Source organism: Zonotrichia albicollis, chromosome 7, assembly GCF_047830755.1.
Source record: "Zonotrichia albicollis isolate bZonAlb1 chromosome 7, bZonAlb1.hap1, whole genome shotgun sequence".
NCBI lineage: Eukaryota > Metazoa > Chordata > Aves > Passeriformes > Passerellidae > Zonotrichia > Zonotrichia albicollis.
This window is the reverse complement of record NC_133825.1, coordinates 45,222,416-45,247,373: the sequence shown is the minus strand read 5'-3', so window position 1 is coordinate 45,247,373 and position 24,958 is coordinate 45,222,416. Positions and strand designations below refer to the sequence as shown.

The window sequence follows — 24,958 nt, the reverse complement described above, 5'->3', positions numbered from 1 at the left end:
TCTGCAATCTGCTTGCGTTTCCAGCCTGCCCTGGAAAAGTGCTTGTGTAGAGCTGGGAGCCAAAGTGGAAGCTGAGAACTTGGGATGTGCCCTCCTGGAAGCGGCAGCGCCGGGCAGCGCTGTGCCCGCTGGCTGCACCCAGGGAGGGTGGGATGCTGCCAGCAGGATGCCTCTGTGCTGTGCCTGGGAATGGGCCCCCTTCCATGGCTGGCACACCAGGATCACCAGGATCCCATCCAGCTAATCACACTCACACCAGGGGAGATCCATGCCCTCTGTCTCAGACACCCTCTTGGGATTGCAAGCCCTCTGCAACAGAAGTTTTCCCGCACCTGATGTGCTGCAGCCCCTCCTGTAAAAATAATCTAACTAATTAAAACAGAGGCTTGGATGGAATGATCTCCATTTCATCCCAACTAAACTCAATTCCTTAATGAAATCCCTTTAAAGGAACTTGCATCATTTTCTTCTGTCGCCCAGTGCACACTGAGGTAGGGTTTGCGGAGCTTTGTGCTAGTTCTGGATGATTTAGACAGGATGTATTTAGGGAAGCAACTGCTTCCTTCCATGATTATTGTATCATGCTGTATTTACACAGGGCTCTGCAAAATTTCAGCCAAAGCACTCGGGCATCTCAGCTGTGCAGCACCACAATAAGAAGGGAGGAAGCAGACAATTCTTTCCTACCCAGAGAAGACATCCTGAGACTCTAGAGAGTGCTTACCTGTACACAGTATTTTCTCTGTGAAGGTCTTCCAAGCCACAAAGAATCTCTGCTGCATAAAACAAAGCTCTTTCCTCCTCAAAGCCTGGGTTTCCCATGTTGTAGATATGAAACTTCAGGTCACCTCCATTCATTATGGTCAGAACTAAACACAGTGCATCCTTTGTTTCATAGGCATAGGCTAAATTGACCTAGAAAAACATTTGCAGCACAGTTGTGACAGTTCAGATGGCTGCTAAGAAGGAAGTGCTAGCTCTTCATTAAAGGTTTTCATTAAAGTTTTTCTCCAGAAAATGAAAAAAAAAATACATTGACTGAATTTGGCATGGGCTTTCTTACAACGGCAAACAGATTTTAAAAGTACAGAAAAATCAGATGTTAGGATTCTACAGAATAATTTGTGGACCAGAAACCCTCAAGGCTTAGATGGCTTCAGAGGCTGGACAAACATACTAATTCCAGGCATATTTCCCCATGTATGAGAAATGTTAGTAATCAAGGGAATCTACACCTCCTGCTGCATCATTTTGCATCCCAGTGAGTTCCCTGGAAGTCCCAGATACCCCAGTCCTGGGGTGATCAAACAGACCATCATGGAGATGGGAAGGTCAGCATCATCCCTGGGGGCTCTGGTGGGTGCCCAAGGAAAAATCAGACCAGCCAAAATCTACCCATCACTTTTAAATACGTGCCGTCCTCTGTCAGAGGCAACTAAACACTAAGCAAACATCTGTTGTATACAGAGTGTTTCCTGAAATAAGTATAAAGAACATGACAGGTGCTGAGATAACACCTTTTTCTAAATCTAAGGGAAGCTTTAAAGGAGGCACAAGAGCTGGTGTGACTCAGGAGAGCCCTGCATCAGGCCAAGCAGCTCCACCTCACTGCTCAGATGCTTCTGTAAGTCAGTCTCATCTAATCTGTTTGGGCTGAAGCTCCTTCAGTCTCCTCCAAGAACCTCTCTCCCAGACCCTGGGAATTCAGGTGATCACACTGGATAAGAGCAGCTCATCCTGATGCAAGCAAGCCAAGGCTGTGAAACACATCCTGCTCCCATGGCAGGCACAGGCCCCTTGACTGCTGCACTTCTCATGGACCAGAGACTGAAATGAGACTCAGCAAAGGTACCCAGAGCAGGGCTAAGGAGCAAAGCAAAGGGATTCAGCTCCTGGCACCTCTCCAGGGGCAGGAGATGGAGGAGGCACTGGGTTCAACCAGAGCAGGTGAGCAGGGAACCACGGAGCTCAAACAATACTCACTACAAACTGACTATTGACTTTCTCTAAAATCTGCTTCTCGTTGAGCGCCATGGATTCGCCTTTCCTCTTCTTGATCCTCTTCTTCTCTAACCTCTTGCAGGCGTACATCTTCCCCGTGGCTCGCACTTGGCAGGCGCAGACCTGCGAACAAACGGAGCACAACGATTGTGGGTGATGCAAAGCAAACCCAGCTGTGTCTGGGCTGCTCTTCCCTCCTCACATCTCCTCTGCTTCAGTCCTTTTAAGGCCAGAGATGGAGGCTCAGTGAGCCAGGCCTAGGTGGGGGCAGCTGGGGGGATCAACTGCTGCTTCCAAATCTGCTGCGGAATATTGGTTTAATTATTTCACTTTCCTCCGCCTGCTTCCTCTCCCACCTCCTTTTGTCTGTGCAGATTTTAATCTCTCAAATCTGCACCTCCCCTGCCTCTGCTGCCACCTCCAGACACCAGGAAAATACAAATAAGGGTGTGACCCCAATTCCACCGTGAATGCAACAGCTGAACACAAAATAACTCTCCCAAGTGTCCCTTTGAGATTATGGTGTCACGAGGGGTTAAGTAGAACTGTCAGCAATTAATGTAAATCAGCCTCTGTCACATCAGGCTCCTGTACCTGCACTGTCTGAAAAGTAAGAAACAAAAAGTAAGAAACACTTAACAGAAAATTTCAGAATTACTCACCTCCCCAAAGCCGCCTTTCCCCAGCACCCTGTACTGCCTAAACGTGTTTTTTGTTACTGGTTGCCTGGAAGAAAAGGAAATAAATAAATAAACCCCCCAACCACACTATGTTTAATGCACTGTCTGTGATTTATTTATTTCAGAGCATACTTTTGAAAAGCAAAATAGATAAATATTATATAATCCCATTATTTCAAGGTAATTGTATTATATAATATAATATATAATTACATAATTACATTACTTCAATACTATGTATGGCTTGAACTTTTCAATTCCAACATATTAAGCTGTAATAAAATACAACACATTAGTGAGTCATCAGTATAATTTCTGCTAGCATCTTAGGACCAAGGAGGGTTCTGAATCTCCATTATACAGCTTTGGCCTTTGTTAAGCAAAGAGGAAGCCTGAGATCTTCCAGTGAGATATTAATTCCCATGACACATAGGGTGGGCTAACACATTGCTTTGCTTGGCCAGCAAGATGAGAAAAAGAGATCCAAAATTCAAACCACAACAGAAAATACTTCTGTTGTGTTAAACAAAACATGAAACTCATATGAATGAAAGGCAGAAACAATCCTGGGAGCAGGAGGATTTGTGTGACATTTGCAGGCTGGGAGAGCAGGAAGACAATATCCAAGCCAGGCCATTTCCTCTGGGCTACCTGCTTCCTGGGGGAGCATCAAGGGCAAGAAGGGATCAAGAGCTAAATTAAGGTTAAATAAATCTGTCTTTGAGGGCAGAGTGCTCCCTTGACATCACTTGATAGGATCCCTACACAACCTCCCAGGCTTCCCACAAAATCTGCTCCAGCAGAACTGTTCCAACCCTACACCAACCCTTTACTTTGCTACTGTAGAAGTTTTACAACACGACAGAAGAAGAATTCCAGGTTCAGGGCGATCCCGTTTTGTTTCCAGCACCAGGGTTTTACAGGGATCCCAGCAGTGGATATGAACATTCCTGCTCCCCTTGCTCCCCTCTGGCAGGCAGCCAGCCCACAGAGGGAGCACAGGGACGTGGCTGTTCTCACCACAGGGATGATGAGGTCGATGACAATGAAGAATAAATGCTGAACTGAATCCTTTCATTAATGCCCTTTATTGTTTTCCAAACTAGGGGAAGAATAGTATGCAGACACTAAAAAACTAGAAGAGGAAAAGATGTTTTTTTCAGTATTCCATGAGGCTGCTGCAAATGCTTTTGGGGTTAAAAGCATCAATTAGTATTGATAGCTACATGTTCAGCAATGTCCCTGGAATAAATGGACTCTGTGACTGCTCCTTTGGAGCTGTTGATCACTCCATGCTACTAACATCTCTTTGCTAATCCTAAAAACAATTCTCCCAGCTTCTTAAGCCAGGCATATCCAATAGCTTGTCACACTTGTTGGGGGAATGGAAAAAAAAAATCCTCAAAGCATTGCAGAAAATTCCTTATCCCTAATGTGAAAACAGATAGGAAATAGCCTGGCTAGAGATGAATCACCCGATGTTTTTTAATTGAAATGGAAGAGTAAATGCTGGGCTCAGTGAAGATGGCATGTGGAGCATGTCTTGGCATGAAATGGCTCTTCCCTGTGCCCACCCCTCCAGAGCAGCAGCTCTGCAGCTTTCCAGGGAGAGGAACTGGCACAGCTCCTTTGATCTGGAGGCGCCCTGCTGCCACACAGCGCTCACGGATCCGGCCCTGGCTCAGCCGCCGTAATTAATGCCATTTGTGCAGAATGGGGCTTCTCCCTGCCCAAGGTCACTGTCACCCAGCAGTGACCGTCTGTGCAGCACCCCCTGACAGGGGAAAGGCACTCTCCTTGCAAATTAATACCCACCAAGGCTGCCTGGTTATTAAATGTGCTCAGGAATGTCCAGTCAATAAATACAGCGAGAGGACCTATACGCCGCATTTTCCCTCTCTTTGGAGTGATTTAATAACAGTGACAACTGGTCCAGACAAAAAGTCACCACATTCAGAGGGCAGCTAAACAGAAAGACAGCTCAAGTTGCTGAATGTACATTAATCATACCTAATATGTTTAATGTACCTAAGCCCATTAAATGGTCCAGCACTTAAGCTGTAGAAGCAAACATTATCTCAAGTGTCTGATTTTGAGCATATTCGACAGACTTTGCATGGAAAGTAAAAACAAACATTTTAATTTATTTTTATTCTAAAAAGTCTTGTGACACTTACCTTTCCAACCACTTCCACTGGAGGAACCTGTCGAAGTACATGCTGTTTAGGTACTCTTGGAATGGTTCCCCACTGAGGTGGTCAAGGACAGATCTATCTCAGATGAAAAGGATATATAAGCATTTTATAATCCTGAACTTTGAGCAAAAGAGAAATAAAACAAGAGGAGAAAAGTCCAGAGTTCTTTTCTACTTTATTTTACACTATACTTTGTACTTTATTTTGCTCACTGTTTCAACATAGAAACAAAGTGATGTGCTTGATGTATCTCATAACAGGAGGCCTCATACAAGCTGAATACTGGTGATGCTTGCTGAAAATTATCAGGGCAACTCCCACTGGCTTTAAAGGACTTTTACAGAGGTTGTTAGCCACCACAGAGTGAATGTCTTTGCTTCTGTTAGTAAACTGAAACAACATCCTCAGGAACTGAGCTCCTAAACTTTGAGGGATGTTTACATCTGGATAGAAAATTTCTGGCTGAAGCCCATTTCTATCAAAGAGAGACGATCTGAGGCATCATTTTGAGCAAAAAGATCAGTTTCAATTCCTGCTATACAGAAGAATTAGTACATGTAACTAAAGTCAAAGGGGATTTCCTAACAGCTATGTGCTTTGTAGAGTAAAACAGAGGAAAGAAAAGTCTGAACAGGGATGTGGATTTGTTTCTGGATCAGGAAAAGAATTTTGGGGCTCATGCAGTAGATGGAGCCTTTTGCATAATGGAAGGAATAAAGGAATAAAAAGGTGAGTCTGCAAATGTGCGAATACAGTCTGCTGCTTGTGGCAGGCAGCAAACAGCCAGAGAGCATCAGGCATCCCATCAGAAAGGCCAAGGGCTTGGAACTAAGAAAACATGGGCTGAGCTGGGAGTTATCTAAAATGAAGGTGGTCAGGTTGTTTATCAACTGCTGGTGCTGGTTCTTGCTTTGCTTACTGGGGCTGCTGCAGCCACCTCTGCTGGCAGCACTGGCAGGGACCAAGTTGGGTTTGGGTGAAAAGTGCCCAAAAAAATGAGCATTTCTGTCTGGGTATATACAGACACATTTGTGTCTGTGTCTGAGGGCATAGGGACACATTTCCAGATCTTGCTGGAAGGAGGAAATCCTCTCTGAATGACTGCTCTAGTCTGGGGATGGATAGTCCATGTCTTACCCTGGGGCAGTTCTCAGAGCAAACAAGTCACCATGAATAATGTGTGTCCTCAGTTCAGTTCCTCCCCGTTCATGAGCTACTATTTTGGGAATTTCTCAGTTACAATATTATTATTTTTTGTAATTCTTGCACCATCAATTTGGAGAAGGCAGGTAATTGCACATGTTCAGTATGCACAAGTCAAATTGTTGCTGTCTTCATTAGCTTTGGCTGAACACAGATCATAAGAGTTTCCCTTAATGGATTTAAGACTACAAAATGAAATTAAAACTACGTCTTAATTTACTTTAACAAATGTCCAAATTCAACATCAGATTTCTAGGTGATGTTGGAGGAGGGCAGGAGCAGACAGTCAAAATATTAAAGCTAAATGCAGAAGTTACATACATGCACTTTTCTTGATTTTATCTATGAAGATGTGAATGGAACTCATCCCATCCCTGCTCCTCCAGGACAGCAGGCTTCATATCTGTATGTATGCCTCCGTTTCCTGGTCTGACTGTGAACCCTTCCAAAATTAACATCATTCAGCACCAGTAAATACCAACAGCAATTTTTTAAAACTTCCTTTTGACCTCATTTTAGTCCGTGTGAGATGATCAGCATATTTATTAACAAGGTCCCAAACCTGGCTCATTCCTCAGTTTCAGGATGGGATGAAGGAAGGAGCCTGCATTAAGTGGTGCCCAATGCTCGCCCTTTCCATTCAGTTAATTAAAAGCTGCACGTATTTTAAAAGAACAATAGCTGCCTTTCAGCAGTTGTTTGCTTTTTAGTTCCCCTCTTTGGCAACAACAAAGTGCATTTTAGAGGGAACTGTCAGCTTTCAAACCCATTTGGGAGCTGGAAACAGGCACCAGGGGGGTTTGTGTGGAGCACAGCTCTGCCTTTGTCACTGGGACTGGCACCCACAACTGGTGCGAGGCACAGAGCATCTCTACAGGACACCATGCAGGGAAACTGCCTGTGCTACAAGGGAAGGCCAGAAATAACCCACAGCTCCTACCAGCTCAAAGAATAACTGGAACCAGAAAAGGTCAATGAAATGAGTCAAAACAATGAATGACAGCGGAGCAAATTTTACAAATCCCCATTACATCACCCAGGGAAAACAAACTGCGCTCAGCCAGCAACCGCACGGGCCCACGTGCCACGAGCCCTCCTTTTCATATTTTTATTGGTTTATGATCTGCTGGTGTGGATGCACTCAGGGCAGGGTTTGCAAAGGCAGATTGCATACCTGGAGTTTTAGCACATAATGGCACAAATGGCTGCAGAAACTGATAAGCCTTTTCCCAGGCAAAGGGGGAAATAATGCACGTTGGTTTGAACGCCACGGGCAGACAGAAAGAATTAAAAAAGCCCCATTCTCCTGGTGAAGATTTTCTGGAAAAGCCATGCAGAGCAAGTTTGCACATTCCTCTGTCTAAATGGACTGTATAGCCACTTAATTTTTATTCACTTTGAAACAGAGATGTTTTCTTTGGATACATTATCATTGTAGCTCTTTTCACACAGCATGAAATCCACGGCTGGCTTACTTGGCTGGAACACTCTGTCAAATACCTGAAACAGTAAGTGCCTGTGTGCATGCTATATAATGGCATGGAAATATTTATTACATTTTGTTCAGATGAAATGACTTCACCGCTTGTCAGCTCTGCCTCAAGGAGTGTGAGCAGAGATGTGAGCCTCAGGTTCAGGCTGGAATGTCACATTCCCGACCTGCCACATCCATTCCCCACGAGCTGCTGGCTGCAGCCCTGGCATCTTTGGGTGTGTGTGATACTTACTTTGTACAGGGAGAGAACAGCTCCTTGCAGGGGCTGTTTTCCAGTTTCTCCTCTGTCTGCTGGATAAGTTCTTGACTGACTTCGGGAACATAGGCTGGAGACTGGGGAGAGAAGAGAGGGGCACATTAAATCCTCCACGAGGTGCAGGTTCTGCTCTCCCAATGTGTGAGAGGCACATTCATTATTTATGCCCCCGAGCTGCTTCCATTCAATTCCAGCGGTTGTGTAAAAGCAAAGGAGCTTTACGTCAAAGAGCAGTAAAATAGGATACCGTGGCAACTCGCTCCACATTCCACTCTATCCTCACATTGCTTTTCTGCCTTCTCCGGTGCTTTCACCTCCTTGCCCAGCTTCATGAATATGCAGGACCCACTCCTTGCCAATTCTTTGAACTGCTCCCTTGCATCCCATGAAAAATGTGCTGGCCTGAGCTGTGTACAGCCCATTCTATTAAACAAAAGAGAATTTGCCCAGTATTTTCACTTCATGGGTGATTCATTGTGCTGACTGAAAAATTCATCTTTTTTTTTTCCTTTTTTTACCAGCAAAGCAAAACAAGAGCAGAGCATTGGTACTTACTGATATAGATTGACATCTATCTATATATTAAAAAGATGTTCACAAAAGTATCTGGACACTTTAGTTCCTCCTTAGACAAAAATAATTTAGCAACTTTAAAATAATAATTTCAGAAAGGAACTTTGCCAACCAACCACATACACTCTTTTCATCCTCTCCTCCCTTTGGAGAGAATGTATATTCAACCCTTCAAACCTTACCAAAGAGAGGTCTCTTGCAATATGCCTTGATGGTTAACCAGTTTAGGACTTTTGGGACTAATTATCTAAAATGACAGATTTTTAGGCAGTCCACAGCCTTACACATTGACTGTATACTGTAATTATATTACAAAGTGTATATTTGTGTGTATGTGTGCACCTACTTATTTCTCCCATCTACATGCAAGTCTCTTTATGTAACCAATTGGATTTGGGTATTTTCAATAAACTCAGCCATAGAGGGTAAAATCCTCTTTCCTTGCAGAAGCCTTAATGCTCAGTAAGGTCCCCATCCATGCCCACAGCCACCAGATGTGCTGAGTGGGTGGGGCACAGAGCATCATCCCTCATTCCCGGCCAGATGTTCTCATTAACTCACCCCTAGTCAGAGATATCTTGGCAAGCCCTGAAATGCATTGCAGGCAGAGTTCAAAAACACTGGGAATGAGGACAGAGGAAGGGGCAGAGGTGGAGCCACAGAAAATCTCCAGCATGTTGAGAGCTGAATTAAGTCTTTTATCTTTCCCTTCCCACTACTGAAATGTGAATATGATCCCAGTTGTGACATGAAAAAGTAAGTTTGTTCCACTTGAATGTTTTTAAATGGGAACATGGTTTATAGAACTGTCTGTGCACTCTGTGCAATGCACTCTCGCTGCTCAGCCTTGACAGACAATCTGCAGAACGTGCTGGGGACACCTCTGACCTCACTGAAATGTTTCCTCGTTCCCTCAATATATTCCTCCATTTCCTCAGCAAAAGATATCTAGGGAACACTCACTTTTAATCACAGACAGAGTAGATTACTAATAATTAAGAAGTCTCATGGTTTTTTGAGAGGTAGATCAGCCCCTCATGTCAACATCTAAAAGGCAGAGACTGAGACAAAGCCAGATTTTGTCAGCTTGAGTGACCACTGAGGTAACTACACATGCTCATAACAAAATCTAAGTCCCAGTTTTGGTTCAAGAGAGTGAGTAGAGGCAAGAGGGAAGCAATGAAACAAAAAAACCTCCTGTTTTCCAGTCCTACAGCACTGAAACTACTGGGGGAAAGACAGGGAAGCAGATTAAACCAAAGGCTTTTAAAGCAATATTCAGATATGAACAAAAGCCTAATAATTAGCAGTATTTCAGTTGATTTTGGCCAGAAACCAGATGAATGAATACCCTTAATTTACAATTTATGCACTCAGTGGATACACATTTGCACACACATGCTCACTGGTCGCCTAAGGTTGGTAGGTGGCTGTGTGAATCCAGTGGTCCAAACCCTGTTTCAAGATGATCATCCCTCTGATTTACAGGGAACAGAAACACCCCTGAACTCCACAGTTTTGGGGCTTCTGTGGACCAGGAGTGTTTCTGATGTGAATGGAGCAGCACTTCAGTAAAATCCGTACCGGGGCCTCTAACTGAAGTTACTACTGAGTACATCTGGAACTTGTTCTCCCTTTAGAGGTCAAAACAGGAATCCAAAAGCTAAGTACTAAACTGCATAATTAGTCATTTAGACCAAGTGACCTGATTCTTACTCATGCCAGGCAACTTCATCTCCCATTGGGAGTTCATTTCCCAGTGGAAGGTAAACTGCCTTGAGGTTAGTGTTGAAGATCATGCCCATGACACATTACTAGAGTACTAATCCCATCAGACTTTGTCTGAGATCAAAGTACACTTAAAAATAAATTATAAGCATCAGCTAACTCTTATTCATAAAGAGGAAATTAAATTCTTGTAGTGAAAGGGGGGAAGAATGAGCAAAAGAAATAGTAAGTAAGACAATGTGGGAAGCATTTACAAATGACACAAACTGCGATTCCTCTCTCCAAGTTTGTGGGAGATACAGTCACCACTTGGTTTTTCAAAACCACTCATTGCTGACCTCTGAGTCTTTACTCCCTCAGCACAAACTTGAGCGAGGTAAAAATATCAAGGTGGGCAAAGACACGAACTCACTGAAACCCCATGGATGGAGTAAAGCCTTCGAGTGCTGTGCAAACCCCTCCCTAGACCACTCCATTTTCTACAACAAGGAATAGAGGTTTGGGGTTTTTTTTCCAAAGGCTGATCATTTCCAAAGCTTCTGTAGACCCACCAAAACATTTTGTGCTGTTCTACAGCCCCTCACAGAGTTCAGGGCACCACATGCCTGGGGAGAACATGCCCAACCCTTCCCAACCATGCCTGCAGCTCCAGGGAGCCTTTGTAGGATCCTTCCTGAGACTCTCCTTGAGACTTGCCAGTCCCCACTGCTCCCATTAAACAGCCATGGCTGCCACTTCCCCTGTGTGAATGCTGTGCATACCCACAGCCTTCGGAAGTTTAAACAAAGCCAGAAATAATTACAGCCCAAAACCCAACCCACCAACCTACTTCTGCTCCCCTGGAGAACCATTAGGTAGCACAGGTTATGCGTGCAAGGAAGCCTTTGGATCCCAAGAGTGAAAGCTTCCAAAGGTAACACTTGGGCCTTTTTACAGATGAAAAAGTTGCTCCTTCCCTGGAGAGGTGCAGAAGATTTCTGCTGCCACAATGAAATGGTTATTAACACCATTCTCCTGCTGCATTATGGGCAATGGCTGTAAAAGCAAATTTGGCTTTTACAAGGGAACAGAGACACCTTTTCCAACATATTAAATGTCCTGTGGCAGCTAGGAGAGCCATACACCGTGATTAAGACCATTACATCTGAGCTTGTGACAAAGAATATTCTGCTAACTCTTGAGAAACACCTGCAGAAACCAGTTACACCTTCTTGCATTCAAAACAAAACACTGGGGAGTTACAAGCATAGTTCCACATTTCCCCTAATGGCTATTCTGTTTCCTGAAGGCAAAGAAGGAGATTCTTGATCTCACTTACAATAATGTAATCAGAAATTATGCCAGTCAAACCAATTGATTAATGCTAGGCTAAAGCTGATGGAACTGAAACCAGATACATGGATGTGCTGAAGTTGATCCTACAACAAAAATTTCTCTCATCACATTATCCTTGTTGATCAGACATTTTAATAACAGTACAAAAGTCTACAATACTTTTACCAGGTTTTAACCAAAATCTCCTACCTCCTGTACCTTCTCTTTAATGGCCAGAAACTGAAAACCGCTCTACAAATATTTTGCTGGCATAGAAATAGCTCTGTTTTATGATACTCTCCCATTTAATTTTTAGGAAAAGAATGCGACTAGGAATCATGTTAGTGGTTATTTGAGAAACAAGAAATGGATATTTCTTTCAGTTACTTCTGAGTGCCATTAGCCCACCCTGAGAAAAGTCTCCTCTTCTAAACTTTTATTTTTTTCTGTCTTTATAAAAGAGTTCCTCACAGATGCTCTTCCCTTTCCATTAATGGCATAAGAACAGCTGATACATCTCACACTTGCTCAGGGTTATTTGTGTTTGTGCCCACAAAAAGACTGCAAGCCAGCAGGGCCCTGTCCAGCAGCAGTATCTGGTGCTGCCCATGGCCTGGCACTCCACTGGAGTACTGAAGAGTAGCAAAGTCTGACTCAGATCAGATGAAAGCTTCCAGGCTCTGTGGCTCCCCATCATCTGTTATTGTGAATGTCATGTTGCATCGCTACTCTTTAAAACGTGGCCTCTCCTTTCCTGACAGCTCTGTAAGTTTTGCTACAGGCTATTTCACCCAGATCTCCAAGACCCAGTCTTTGCTGAGTTCACTGAACAGCACAGCCATCAAAAAACCTTCTCCTAAAGTCATCACTATGTGTTTGCCATGCCACTCACAGCACCTCTCAGTGCTTCCCCTGCGACTGTGTGGGGGAGATCCGACCTTGTGTGGATCTATCAGCAAATCAAACTCTTTAGCAAACAAGCTGAAGTGCTGGCAGTACCAAGGGAGGCATTCAGAAGATTCTCTTTTACTTTTTCATGAAGACGTGTCATTTGTTCTAGCTTTTCTTATGAGATAAGATATATTTCCCAACATTTACTGTGCATGACCTCGGTCAAGACGTGGCGCGCTACAGGCGTTGCCTACACGCCTGTGGGAGTGAAAGCAGGCAGGCAGCAAGCAGAGATTTGCACTTTCAAGGAACAGGAGCATTTTTCTGGCAGCCCAGCAGCTGGGGTTCACACTTGTGGAGCTGGGGTGAGGTGGGAAGGTGTCCCCAGTTACTCCCAGAGCAGATGCACACACAACACAAACCTGCGTAGGCAGAGCTGGCTCATTGTGGGTAACACTGGTGTTCCTGTGGGAAAAGTGCCCAAATGACAAAGTGGACTGAGAGGGATGTGTTGAGGATCCAGCTAAAGACGTGTCCAGCTGGGGTCACCACCATTTGAGAAACTTACAGAGAGCTGACAAGAGCACCAAGTGCCTGGAATGTTGGGAAACAAGCTTAGGAAAAAAAGCCCAGAGGAAAGCATTGAGGAATCTTAGAATCTGTTTAGGCTGGAAAAACAAGGGTGAAACTTGATAAAGGTCTTTTAATATAGAAATGTTTTTAATAAAAAGGGCAGGGATCAATTATTCTGCATATTCTGGTCTGCTCTGGGGGAATGATGTGAAGAAATCCACTTAATTGGATATGAAGGCTTTTTATTCTAATTTTTCACACAGGGAAGCAGAAGAACAGGCCTATGAATATTGTGGAATCTGTTCTCAAAGGTCTGAAAGACCTCCAAGGGCACTCAGACATCTGTTGATCATCTAAGTGTATTTGATCTCTGTTCAACGCAAGAAGCTCTTGAGCCCTTTCCCAGTCCTTTGTACCAATGATTTTGCAAAACACTGGGCTTCATAAAGCACAGGCACATGGCATGGCCATGAGAACAGATGAGGAAGGGAGTTTGTTTGCTGAGTGCTCACCAAAGGAAACCTGTAGCTCTGAGTAAAGGAATAAGAATCTTTTCTGCAAATTAGCAATCCTGCTTCAAAGACTTGTCTCAATCATCACTGTCTCCTAAAAAAATAAATGACGTGGCTTGCAGATCCCTGAAGTTCAGAGCAGAAAAAGGGAAAGCATTGAGTTTGGCCAGACTGACTTGGTAAGAAACAGAGCAGGTCCATAGTTCCGAGGTAATTCTTCATCCTTACATAATGACTTTCATCTAAGAACGTCAGAATATTAAATCTTCAGTGCAGGATTAAGTCTTCATGAGCTAGGTGGCAATCTCACAATATTTTACAGAAGGGTGCACAGGAGGTTGAGAGATGTGTTTTGCAGAGGATTTGATCATCACCTGTGACTGAAATCAAAGAAGTCGCACTGGGATAAATGAAAGCTAGAGATGCTCAGATTCCTCAAATCAGTCCAATTGTCCCTTGCAATTAGTGAATAAAGAATAGAAACCTAGAAGTACAGGCTTTCATTTCATACCAGCTCCTGCCAGTGGATGTGAGTCATCAGGTGTCTTACAGCACAACTGCTCATCACTACAGAAGCCATATGAACCAGAAAGATTCCACACTCTTTAGATTGAATAGACCTGATGCAAACTTCTGTCACAAACACAACTGCTTTCCTGGCAACTTTCAGGCATGCAGCTGATACTGAAACACGATGAGTTATTTTAAAAGTCACTTGCGTAAAATAAATAACGTGCAGCATATGTTATGTTTCAGGTTATGAAAACATTCCACAGCGAACTGGCTTAAAACAATTAAAAACCTTTCAGTCAATGGACGAAAGTTCAAGCTGTAACTTTTCTTGAGCTGCGTCTCAAATTGCCTTCCAAGCATTTGTCTTCATGATATGTGTGTTTTCAGATGTTGACAGCAATGTTCCACATATAATCTGTTTGAAAATCTCCACACAGATTTGCTACTAGTAGAGACCTCAAAAATATGACAGAAACAGGCTAAAATGAACTTTTTTTGTGTGAGATGATGCATGATCAGACAAGAACAGTTCATACACAAAAACCTGGAAATTCTGGCTTTATCCAGCACTCTAAACTCCAGCCAGGGAAGTTTCAGCCACGCAGCCAGAGACTGACTGAGGGAAAGTGTGAAGGGACTGACAGGGGGAATCCAAAATTCTTTTAGGTTGGGAAAGACCTTTAGGATGACTGAGTCCCATCAAGAAATTCAGAGGAGAGCAGCAGATGAGGAGATGGAATGTCTTGGTTGTATTTAGATTTTGGGAAACCAAGGCTGGGCATTCCTGGTGAGGGAAAGGATCCCAGCACTGCCACAGCACACGCAGTCTCCTGATGCCTTTTGGTGTTACACAAAGAAATCTTGGAACATTCTTTTGCCTTTCCCTGTGTCTGATCTTATCTATTCAGTCTGAGCTGTATGTGTGGTAAACAGCCAATCTGACATCAGGAGCAGCTGCAACACTTTAACTAATCAACTTCTGCATTTTCTCTTTACTTTTATTTTTTTCCCTTGCCACAGCCATTTGGGTCTGTATGAGCAGAACCAGTAAAGCAAAATATCCTGGAATTCATAATTCCAGGATATTTGCTTTGAGAGGACGGATGTAGGAATTGGCAGTGGGATGGATGTGGAGCATGTAAGGCAGCTGTTATTAGCAGCAATTTATCTATTACAAGGGTGTAGACATGACACCTAAGAATGGGGGCCCAAAGTGACAGGCATTATAGACATGTCATGGGAGCCAGAGCTTCCAAAGCAAACCAATCCCACCAGGGGGAAAAGACATGAAATACCTCATCAGGATTACAGAGAGGGTCAGTGGCAGAGAAAATATTGAGCCCAATCCCAATACCCAGGGCAGGATCACTTGCTGTATCTGAATGAAGCAAATCATCAGTGCCTGTCAGCTGTGGGGTTTGTTTTGTAGCTGCAAGCTGATCTGGAGTCATGACAAATCTGTTTTCCCTCATATGCTGCTAAACTATCAAAACACATGTTGACACACAGAGAAATGCAATGAGTGGAGGCAGCAGAGCCCTCAGCCAGCAGCTGAGCATGTTCTGGCCTGGAGGGGTTGTAGTGATACTGCACAAGGGGCCACCTCAGCTCTGGGGCTCGATCTGGAGCAGCTTCAGGCTCCCCCACTTGCCCTGGACTCCTCAGGTAGCCTCTTGTGCCTCAGCAAGCCCAGCAGCAGAAAAAGGAGAAGTTTCCTCCCTGGGTTCCCAGCATCCTTCCTCTTTGAAGCTGGGATACAAGCTGCAGTCTAGAACTGTGCCTTTCCTTGGGAAACAGCCGCCTCTGAGGTTTCCCTTCTGACAGGTGCATAGGAAGCATATGAATTATTTTTTGGCCCTCCTGTTAGTCAGCAACAGGGCCTGCTATCTGGCTGTACCTTGTTTTTCCTCTTCTCAGCAGACATTTTTGTAGCTGCTCCTTTCTAGAAACCGCATTTGTGCTCCTGATAGTGGCAAACAAGCAACTGCCATGCAAGTGGTGTGAGTCAACATGCTTCCTACACACAGCTCTTCTATCCAAAGTGTGGTTTCCTTGGAATGTTGACTTGTTTGATTCAGAGAAATCTGGGGGCCTAACCACAACAGGAGTTTCGGAGCAACAAAGGAAAAGGCTGCCTAGACTCAAGAAGGAGAAAATTCTTCCTGGCTCCTATTGGTGACCAGAGCTTAAACACCCAAAGCCCCATAGAAAGTAATTTTGAAATAACAAATTGTCCCATGAGACAACATTTAGTTGCTTCATCATCTCCTTTTGCAAGTCCAGTGAATCAGCTGCAGACTTTATACTCTTCAATTAAACAGAAACACTCACCACAATCCCAACCAGTGACAGGGTTTTTGGTACAGCTTATTTTATGGCTCTAAACTGGTCAGCACAGAAGATATGCTTTTGACTTCAATTAGTGAGAAATTGGGCCTCACAAGAAGTGCTTGCAGAATATTTTCCTGGATCTTCAAACCCTAGTCCTTCCCTAGCCATACTTTTAAAATGATTCTTTAGAAACATGCTCATAGAGGTTTCTTCACCAAAGAAACACATTTTTTCCTCCTTTCTGTAGACATGCTCATAGAGGTTTCTTCACCAAAGAAACACATTTTTCCTCCTTTCTGTAGACAATAGGTTTATTGGTGGAGGGGTGCTCATAAATCAGCCAGCTGAAATAGTTTTAAATAAATTTGTTTTTAAAGCAGGGGAAGGGAAAGTTTTGCTTGGTTTGTTGTTGCCCTTTTTCTGCCTTAAAAGCATTTTGCACCCAGATTAAAGGATGGAAACAGATGACATAACCTGTCAGCAGGATGAGGAGGGCAGCTTAAGGAACAGAGAAGAGCAGGTTTATATCAAGCAGGATTTTCTGTCCACCCCACAGTGAGGCTGCTCACAATCCTTTGGAGTGTCACAGAACCACTTTTGTCAGCAACCCAACAGGGCCATGGCTACAAGCAGCCAGATATTTGATACAGCTTTTTGGGAGAACAATGTATTCCCACTATTACTAGCAGCAAACATGACAGGACAATTCTGAAAGCTTCTCTTCTCAGGAAGTTTTTTTTCCCTTGTCACATGTGCTTAATAGGTCTGGACAACATCCAGTGTCCAGCCTCTTATCAGGACCTTCCTACCTTTTAACATCCTCCTGCACTGATGGATGGCCTAAACATTAGCAAGCAACCTTATGTTGCAATAGTCATAGCTTGGCTTCCTCTGGTAAACCAAATGTCATTTGTTCCATTAAAAAAACAAAAAAACCCAAAAAACAACAACCCCTAAACAGATAAACTCACTTACAACCTAAACGTTACAGAATGGCTTTCTTGCAGGAAAACAAACAGATCCCTGCTTGAATTCACTCCTGAGACACAAGGCTGTAAACAGGAGTAACCCTTCCCCTGCAGGCTGAAGCCTGATCCACACTGAGCTGATGTTTTGCCATCACTTGTAGAGGAAATTCTACACAATTTGCCTTCATCTTTATCCATTAGCAAGTCAAAATCCTGAGGAAAATCTTGAATGAAAAAAATGAAAATCTAAAAGAGAGTCCGGGAAGGTCTTGCAAAGAATTAGGAAACAAATGAAACAAACATCAGGCAGGAGCCCACTCACAGACAGACTGGAAACACCCAGGAAGGCAAACAAAATCACTGCTGGAAACAGGGCATTCCCACATCACCTGGATCACACAACCCATTAGCAGTCAGATGGCAACAGCCATCTGCAAGGAGCTGGGAGGGAGGACATTTATTGTAGGCAATGACATGCTGTTTGCAGTGGCATATTCCACTCTTCCTCACTTTTGCTTGTTGGACAAACAACATCAGTGCAAGGATAATAAACTTGCTATGTGCTTGATTTTTTGACTCAGGTCAGAGTCTGACTTGGTTAAAAAAAATAAATTAGAATACAAGCTAAAGTTTGGCAAGCAAGTTAAATGACTTTTTCAGTGTGTTGGATTACTGGGGAAAAAAATAAACATTAATAGCTTGAAGTGTCACATATCCACAATTTAAATATGCTGGTTATCTCTAAATCAATTTGTAAAAAGACTTTTTAAAAAATCTCACTTTTTACAATAATATTTTAAGGAAATGAAATATATTTTTTCTGTGACATTTAAAACCCTGTGATTCCTAGTTCCAAGTTAAATTAGCACAGTCTACCAGCTTACTGATTCTTCTAGTTACATCCTCCCAGCCAAAGGTGTCAGCCTCAGGCATCTCACTGGAATTTGCCTGACCTGTTCTTCTGATGCTACTCAGATGCTGAAGGCTCCAGATGCTTTTCCAGAATCCTAATTTCCTATTACAAGGGAACCAGGTGAGAAATAAGGTATGATTAACTTCCATTCTCACCACGAGCTTCTTGATTCTCTGCTTTGTTGGGGTTCTCTGTTACTGCTTCTGAGTTTAGCACATGGAATCCTGAGCTCAGGGAGACATTAGTTGATCCATTATACTTTTAGTTCCAGAAATCTGAAACTGAACCAGCAAAGCTGCAGCAAGTGGGGGAATGGATGGGCTGGATAGGTCAGGTCTTCAAAGGATTCCTGAACTATTGAGAAATTGTGCCCAGAAACCTGGGTGGATATGCCATGCCAGGTAATTTAATGTATTCTGCATGACACCTAGCATGGAATTCACCTCATCACACTTAAATCACCTAAAAGCTGAGACACTCAGAGCCTGCCCAGGCTCCCTGCAGCCAGTGGGCAGAAAGAGTCATCCCATGTCTCCCACCCATCTCCCTCCAAGGCTGAGTGCTGGGAATGCAAGGGGCTGGACTCATCAGAGGTCTATTTTAATGTCATCCTGTGCAAACACACAAAAGTCATCTCCTGCAGATTCCTGGATGGTTTGCAAGTCAGTGTTCCAGACAGCTGGAAAAGGCTGATTCCTTTTTTCCCATGTGAGCAAGGTTTTCAGGCAGAAAAGGCAGTTTCTGGGAAAGCTGAATGGACCTGAAAGTCTTTCAGAATTAACTTCCCTGGCCACTGGATAATCCATACAAACCAAATAGAAGTCATGAGGGGCATGCAGAGGGGATAGGGAAAAGATGACCCCCAAAACAGGGAGGAGGAAACTATAATTAGCATATTCATTAGCCAAGGGGAGGCAAATAGAGCCTTCCTGTTGTCAGATAACCCTGAGCAGATCTGCTCTCTGTTTGCAGAGTCCCTTTGGAAGGGCTGGCTGCTCTGGGAGGAGCTGGAGCAGCCTGAGGCCTGCCCTGCCTCACAGGCAGATGGAAGCCAGGTTCACATGTGTGGCTGACATCCATTAGTGGAATTGAGTTTCCACTGTCCAAAGGGTCAAGTCAGAGCAATTCCAGCAAACACAGGGAAGCCAGAAGGCATCTTCTCAATGAGCAAAGCATCCCAGTGCTTTTCCTGACCAAAAATGACAAAGAGTGAGGAGGCATGTGCACTGGGGGGGGGGGGGGGGGGGTGTGTGTGTGTGTAACCTCTCCAGAAGAACAGGGAAAGAGAAAGAGAGCATCAATAGCTCTGATGAGCACAAAACCAAAGGAGGTGATGACTCCAGCCCAGACCTTCTACCAGTGTGAGCAAAGGCATTGCAAGGACAGGACACAGGGACCACCCAGGGACCTATTCTGGGGCAGCATCATCAGCTCAGGGCAGGCTCCAAGTAGTTTCCACAGGCTCTCCTGCAAGTTTGGCACCACTGCAGGAGACAGAAGCCCTCAGTAAGTGTTTAGTTAACTAACATTTGTATTATAAACAGTGGGTAAAGGATGAGGAAATAGGACTCGAGCAAACTGTGAGAAAAAAGCCTTTTTGCCTGAGACCACAGCAAAGGGACTCCTAATCAAGGCAACACTGTGATTCTTCAGATTCCCTACCACACTACATTACAGCCTGGCCTCAGTGGCAGACAAACGTTTATTAAAATAAATCCTGACTAGAAAGCATTAATTTGAGTAACACAGTTGCCATTCTGCCACCCAGACATTTTCCCAGAACTGAACCTGGGAAAGATGAGCTTTTCCAGAGAGCCCACTGAGAAGGCACTTTCCTGGGCTCAGACACAGTGATCAGCAGAGATATTGATCGTGCTGTCTCTGCAGCAACAACAGGAATTATCCATTGATTTCTCTGGAGACTGGATTATGTATTGATTATGTGAGCTGCAAAGAAGAGGCCTAAGTAATGCTATCATGTCTGGCTAAAATGGTGCTCGTAGAGTAGTGAAGTCAATAGAAAGGGGAGATGAGAAATCCATCGAGGCAAAGGGCAGAGTCCCAGGGTAATTAATTAAATGGCAAAATTCTCCTGGCTCAAGTGATGCCAGGATTTCTGCTTAAGCATTTTGCATCCTGAAAAGTCCCCTAATAGGAGCCCAAAGGACGTAGTGAATAACGCTTTGAGCAAGTAAATAATTCTGGCCCATCCCGAGCCCATGTAACACTCTGTGGACAGACAGGCACCTCATTCATTGCTTACTTCAATTGGGTCATTAATGAAATGCATAGGGTTTAGAAAAATTTGAAAACTAGCTGTGGAGATAACTCCTAGACCAAGCCTGAAGGGGCCATCCACTGCAGCCAGTGAAAAGAGATACTGTGCTGGCCTTTTATCAGCAAGATAATGAGCTTACAGGGGGACAGAGATGACTTGCTGGATATAAGTGACATAAGCTGAATTTGCAGGAGAAAGATAACAATGTAGAAAACAGCCCCTGAAGGCTCACCTTTCAAAACACAGAGCCTCTGTCTTGCATTAAACTCTGCAGATTGCTTTACAGAAGCTTAATGTTTCTATCTACCACTGCTTCCCTTTGCGTGGCATTCAGCTTTTGTTCTGGACATCCCAAAAACTAATTATAACATGTTCCCGAGGAGGCATTTAGTAAAACTGAACAGGTAGAGGAAGAGGTCTCAGGACTTGAATCCAATTCTTGGTATGGTGTGACCTGAGGATTCAGCCAGAATCGTTAAGAAGTGATAGATGGAACTTCACTGATCAGCAAAGATGACTCACCCAGAAGCGCAAGTGCTGAACTTTGCATTTATTTTGGAGCTGGAAATGGGAAGGAGGGGAACAAATCCCAAGGAGAGAGGCAAAGGTCCTTATTGTCAAGATCAAAGCAATGGCCAAAAGGAAATTATCAGAGGATGGTGCACAGAGATGGGAGAGGTGTCTGTGAGCAGCAGCCTGGCTCAGACGTGTGACCTGGCCCAGCAGAAAGCCTCGTGAAATTTTAATTTCATCTACCCATCTTATGGAGATGTTTTCTTCTCCATAAACAACTGGTTTGAGAGAAGGGCACATTTTTGCCAGTAGACAAGTGGAAGGCCAGGCACTGCTGATCAGCCAGAGGCCCTTTCAAGGGACTTTTCCCTCCCTTCCCTATCCTATAATTGTTCATAAAAACAAAGACATAGTTTTGTTTACCAAAATCCCCACTGATAGCCTCAGACTGGTGTAAGGAGGTTATTGCTGTGCCCAGCCAACCTCTTGCAGCAAAGAAAGTGCAAACATGGCCTTTATTCTGTGCATTTCCTGGAGGAAAGGGTACTGGACAGGAATTCAGATAAGAAAATTCATGTTGTTGCTGTTCTTCATATTCTGTGAAGTATTTTAATGGGGATAACAATACACATTAGACATCCTGTTCAGTAACATTTTTAGTACCCAGCTGAGTCCAAATATAAACTATAATGGCATATGGAGACTGTCTTAAGAGCCATTTCAAATCAATTTAGTTTTATATAGCGTCTCTTCAAGTCTCTCAAGGTGATTTACAGTGAAAAAGCAAATAGTGGGATAGTGATTTAGTGGAGTAAGGCATGGCAGCTGTCAGGCAGGAAGGAAAAAATGCTGCATGGAGACGTAAAACTCTAATTTAAAAGCAGTACAAAGGTAAATATATCTCTTTGCTCTTCCAGTACAAGAAGCAGTCAGGTAATGAAGCCAGGTTGGGTTCAGTTTAATTCAACAGTTCAATGGAGCCATTTACAGATGGAACTGGACCTAAAACTGAACCTTTTCCACTCAACTGCTGAGATTAGGAAAAAAACAGGGAAGAAATATTTGTGACCAATTCATTTTACCATCATATTTCACAACCTCAGAAATTTCAGACTTCCTGTGGCTTGGACTTCTGCCCTAGGGGCTTATGAAGTCAAGAAGGCAGCTTTAAGTGTCTTTTTCATGGAAATTATTAAAGCCTTTTTTAAAGAAGCAAGACTCTAGTCAGGAAACCTTGGCCTGGCTGGTGTGACAACCATTGTGCTGCTCCTGTGCACGGAGGAGGAATAATTCTTCAGAGAATGTTTCCCTCAGCTACAGGACACCCTTCCTGTGGGTTTTTTGCCCTCCTGCTCACCCCTCAAGCAAAGCTGCTGCAGAAGCCATGAAAACACTCATATTTTGGTGTTCCTAGTGTGGAGATCTTACATTTCCCTTCCATCAAAGAGCTCAGAACAGGCTGTTGGATGTGGCTGTTCCAGTGAACTTCAGGCAAGAGAGAGGGAATGCTGCTGACTTCCTAGGGCCTGGGTACACAGGATCCTGGAACAGCTCAGCATGGAAAGGACCTTTGAAGATTTCATGGGAAAGGGAGTCTAGATGAGATGATGCAGTGCCCAACAGCATCCTGAAAACCTCCAGCGATAAGGCCTCCATCACACCCTTAGGGAGGTTGTTCTATGTACTTCTTGTTTGAGAGGCCTAAACCACCCACGTTTCCTTCCACCTAAACCATCCACATTTCCTTCCACCTAAACCTTCCACATTTCCTTCCACCTAAACCATCCACATTTCCTTCCACCTAAACCTTCCACATTTCCTTCCACCTAAACCACCCGTGTTTCCTCCACCTAAACCACCCACATTTCCTTCCACCTAAACCATCCACGTTCCCTTCCACCTAAACCACTCATGTTTCGTTCCACCTAAACCACCCACATTTCCTTCCACCCAAACCACCCACGTTTCCTTCCAGGTGCCAGCATTTGTCAGGATTTGTCACTTGCTGTTGCCCGTATGTCAGGGACACGGTGGAAGCCTGACCTGCTTGTCCACCAGGACTAAGATTTCAATTTCCCCACAAGCAGGTAGGGGCTGTTGAGGATGCCAAAGCTGTGGAGAGCCTGAGCTGTGATCACTTGAGAAAGCACCTCCTTGCTCCAGCATGCTGGCAAGGGCAGGGTTTGCTGGGTGGCCTCAGGGCAGACGTCTCACAGGCTGTGACTCTGTGACTCACACGGGGCTGGGAGTCCTGCTGGGATGCCTGCTCATCTGGGAAAGTGCCTTCTCCTGCTTTCTGCTGTGCAAGAAGTGTATGTTTTATTAAATAAAGTGCATGTTCCCTATGCAAATGAGCGCCCTTTGGAAGGGTGATACACTGACACGTTTTATGTTAAATATGTATGCCCTTTAAAAACCGAAGCAAGAGCTAAAAATCATTTATAAATATTAAAGAGCGAGAAGTCTACTTTTTGTTTTCACTGTGTTTCTGATCCTGCACTCTGGGAAAAACACTCCTCACATTATAAGACTGAATTATCTGTCCAAGAACTAAACCTGTAATTTTATTCTATCAGTCAAGCTGTATGTCACGCTTTTTTTGTATCAAGACAATCAGGTTCTTTGAAGCACAGACACACACCTACTTAAAAGAAGCTTTCAGCTGAAAGCAGAAGACTCCAGAAACAGTAGCAATTTGTACCTTTCAAGGGACTGATTATTAAATAGAGAAATGCTGATTCCAATGAAAAGAAGGTTTCTTTGCTGGCCAGGATGATATTCTATTAGGACATTTTGGGTCCAGATTCATCTGCTTGGACTGCAGACATCAGTCCTTTCAATCATTGACTTCTAATGTGTCCTTTGGAGATACTTATTTCTCTTTCTTGACAAGAAAGGACAGTAGGCCATCTGCACTCCTAACCTGACTACCTTAGTTAGGTATCTAAAATGAAATTAAATCAATCCAGGCCTTTCGCTGTTTTTTTAAGTATTCATTGCATGGGACACCTATCAGAAAGTCTAGTATCCAACCCATTGTTACAGCACAGTCACCCTTGCCTCCAGGAAGCATTTTCTGCTATGCAGGGTTTCCACATCCCTGGAAGAAGCAGAAGTTTCTCATTAAGGAACAAAAGTGCAGCAAGACCAATGCAGACATTAAAGCACCACCAGCAGGGAGGCAGTTTTAGATTACAAGTGAAGAAGGGCAGCTCTGTGTTTCACAGGATCACAGAACGGGTGATGCTGGAAGGGACCACTGGAGATCATCCAGTTTCCTTCTGCTCAGAGCTGTTAAGGTAACTTGCAAATACCAGAAAAGTCTCAGGGCAGACTGTAAATATGCTGTGCCAATTTTACATACTGAGAAACCAGGTACACAGGTCAAATAAGAAGTCCAGGGCACGGCAGAGAATGGAAACTCCAGCTCTGGAGTCCCAGTATTTTTCCTTCTTGCAACACCACTCTTCTTTGTTGATGAAGAAGCAGCAGTTTTCAGCTTAGTCTTCACTGCACATTCACTAAATTATTCCATGTGCTTCTGGCTGCACCATGGATGGCAGGAGAGCCACTGGACAGCAGTGAAGGGCTTTTGGAAACCTGCAGCAAGACTGGCTGAAGTGAAGCAATGCTATCCTCCCCTCATTTTACTAGCTCTGCTATCAGCAAAATGCCTTTCTCCCCTTCCAGATGGGAGCTGGAGCAGTGGGAAATATTTTCCCTCAGAGTTTGTTGCTCTGTTGACAGGAATTTTAAGACAAAAGGTCATTTTGGTGGATTTTAAAAGCAGTGGAACTTCGTGCCCCTAATGAATGGGCAGCAGGAACTCCTACTGGCAGTGCTCAATGGCTGCACATGAAACTAGCCAGGCCCAGTAAATGAAACCAGATCCCAAAATGCAGCCTGAGATAACTGAAAGTATGCATCAAAGTTTATTGTAGGAAAATGACTGAGTGGAAAAAGAGTGGTCTGCTCTGCCCCTGCACCTCCAAAACATATTGTACCACTTAAACCCTCTAGA

General features: G+C 43.9%; 1 protein-coding gene across 2 annotated transcripts in view; it reads right to left on the bottom strand.

Annotated features, from left to right (window-relative positions):
* The window catches only part of GRK5 (G protein-coupled receptor kinase 5), a 153,477-nt gene that overhangs the window by 25,267 nt on the left and 103,252 nt on the right, over nucleotides 1–24,958 (bottom strand). Inside the window, exons 5-9 of one of the 2 annotated variants that reach the window (XM_074545308.1) lie at nucleotides 7,807–7,907; nucleotides 4,859–4,951; nucleotides 2,664–2,727; nucleotides 1,984–2,124; nucleotides 725–915 (exon numbers count right to left, since the gene is read on the bottom strand). In XM_074545308.1, coding sequence (XP_074401409.1) covers nucleotides 725–915; nucleotides 1,984–2,124; nucleotides 2,664–2,727; nucleotides 4,859–4,951; nucleotides 7,807–7,907 — 590 coding nt within the window. Of the gene's footprint in view, nucleotides 1–724; nucleotides 916–1,983; nucleotides 2,125–2,663; nucleotides 2,728–4,858; nucleotides 4,956–7,806; nucleotides 7,908–24,958 lie in introns of both variants that reach the window. The other variant, XM_026795218.2, reaches the window with a different exon arrangement.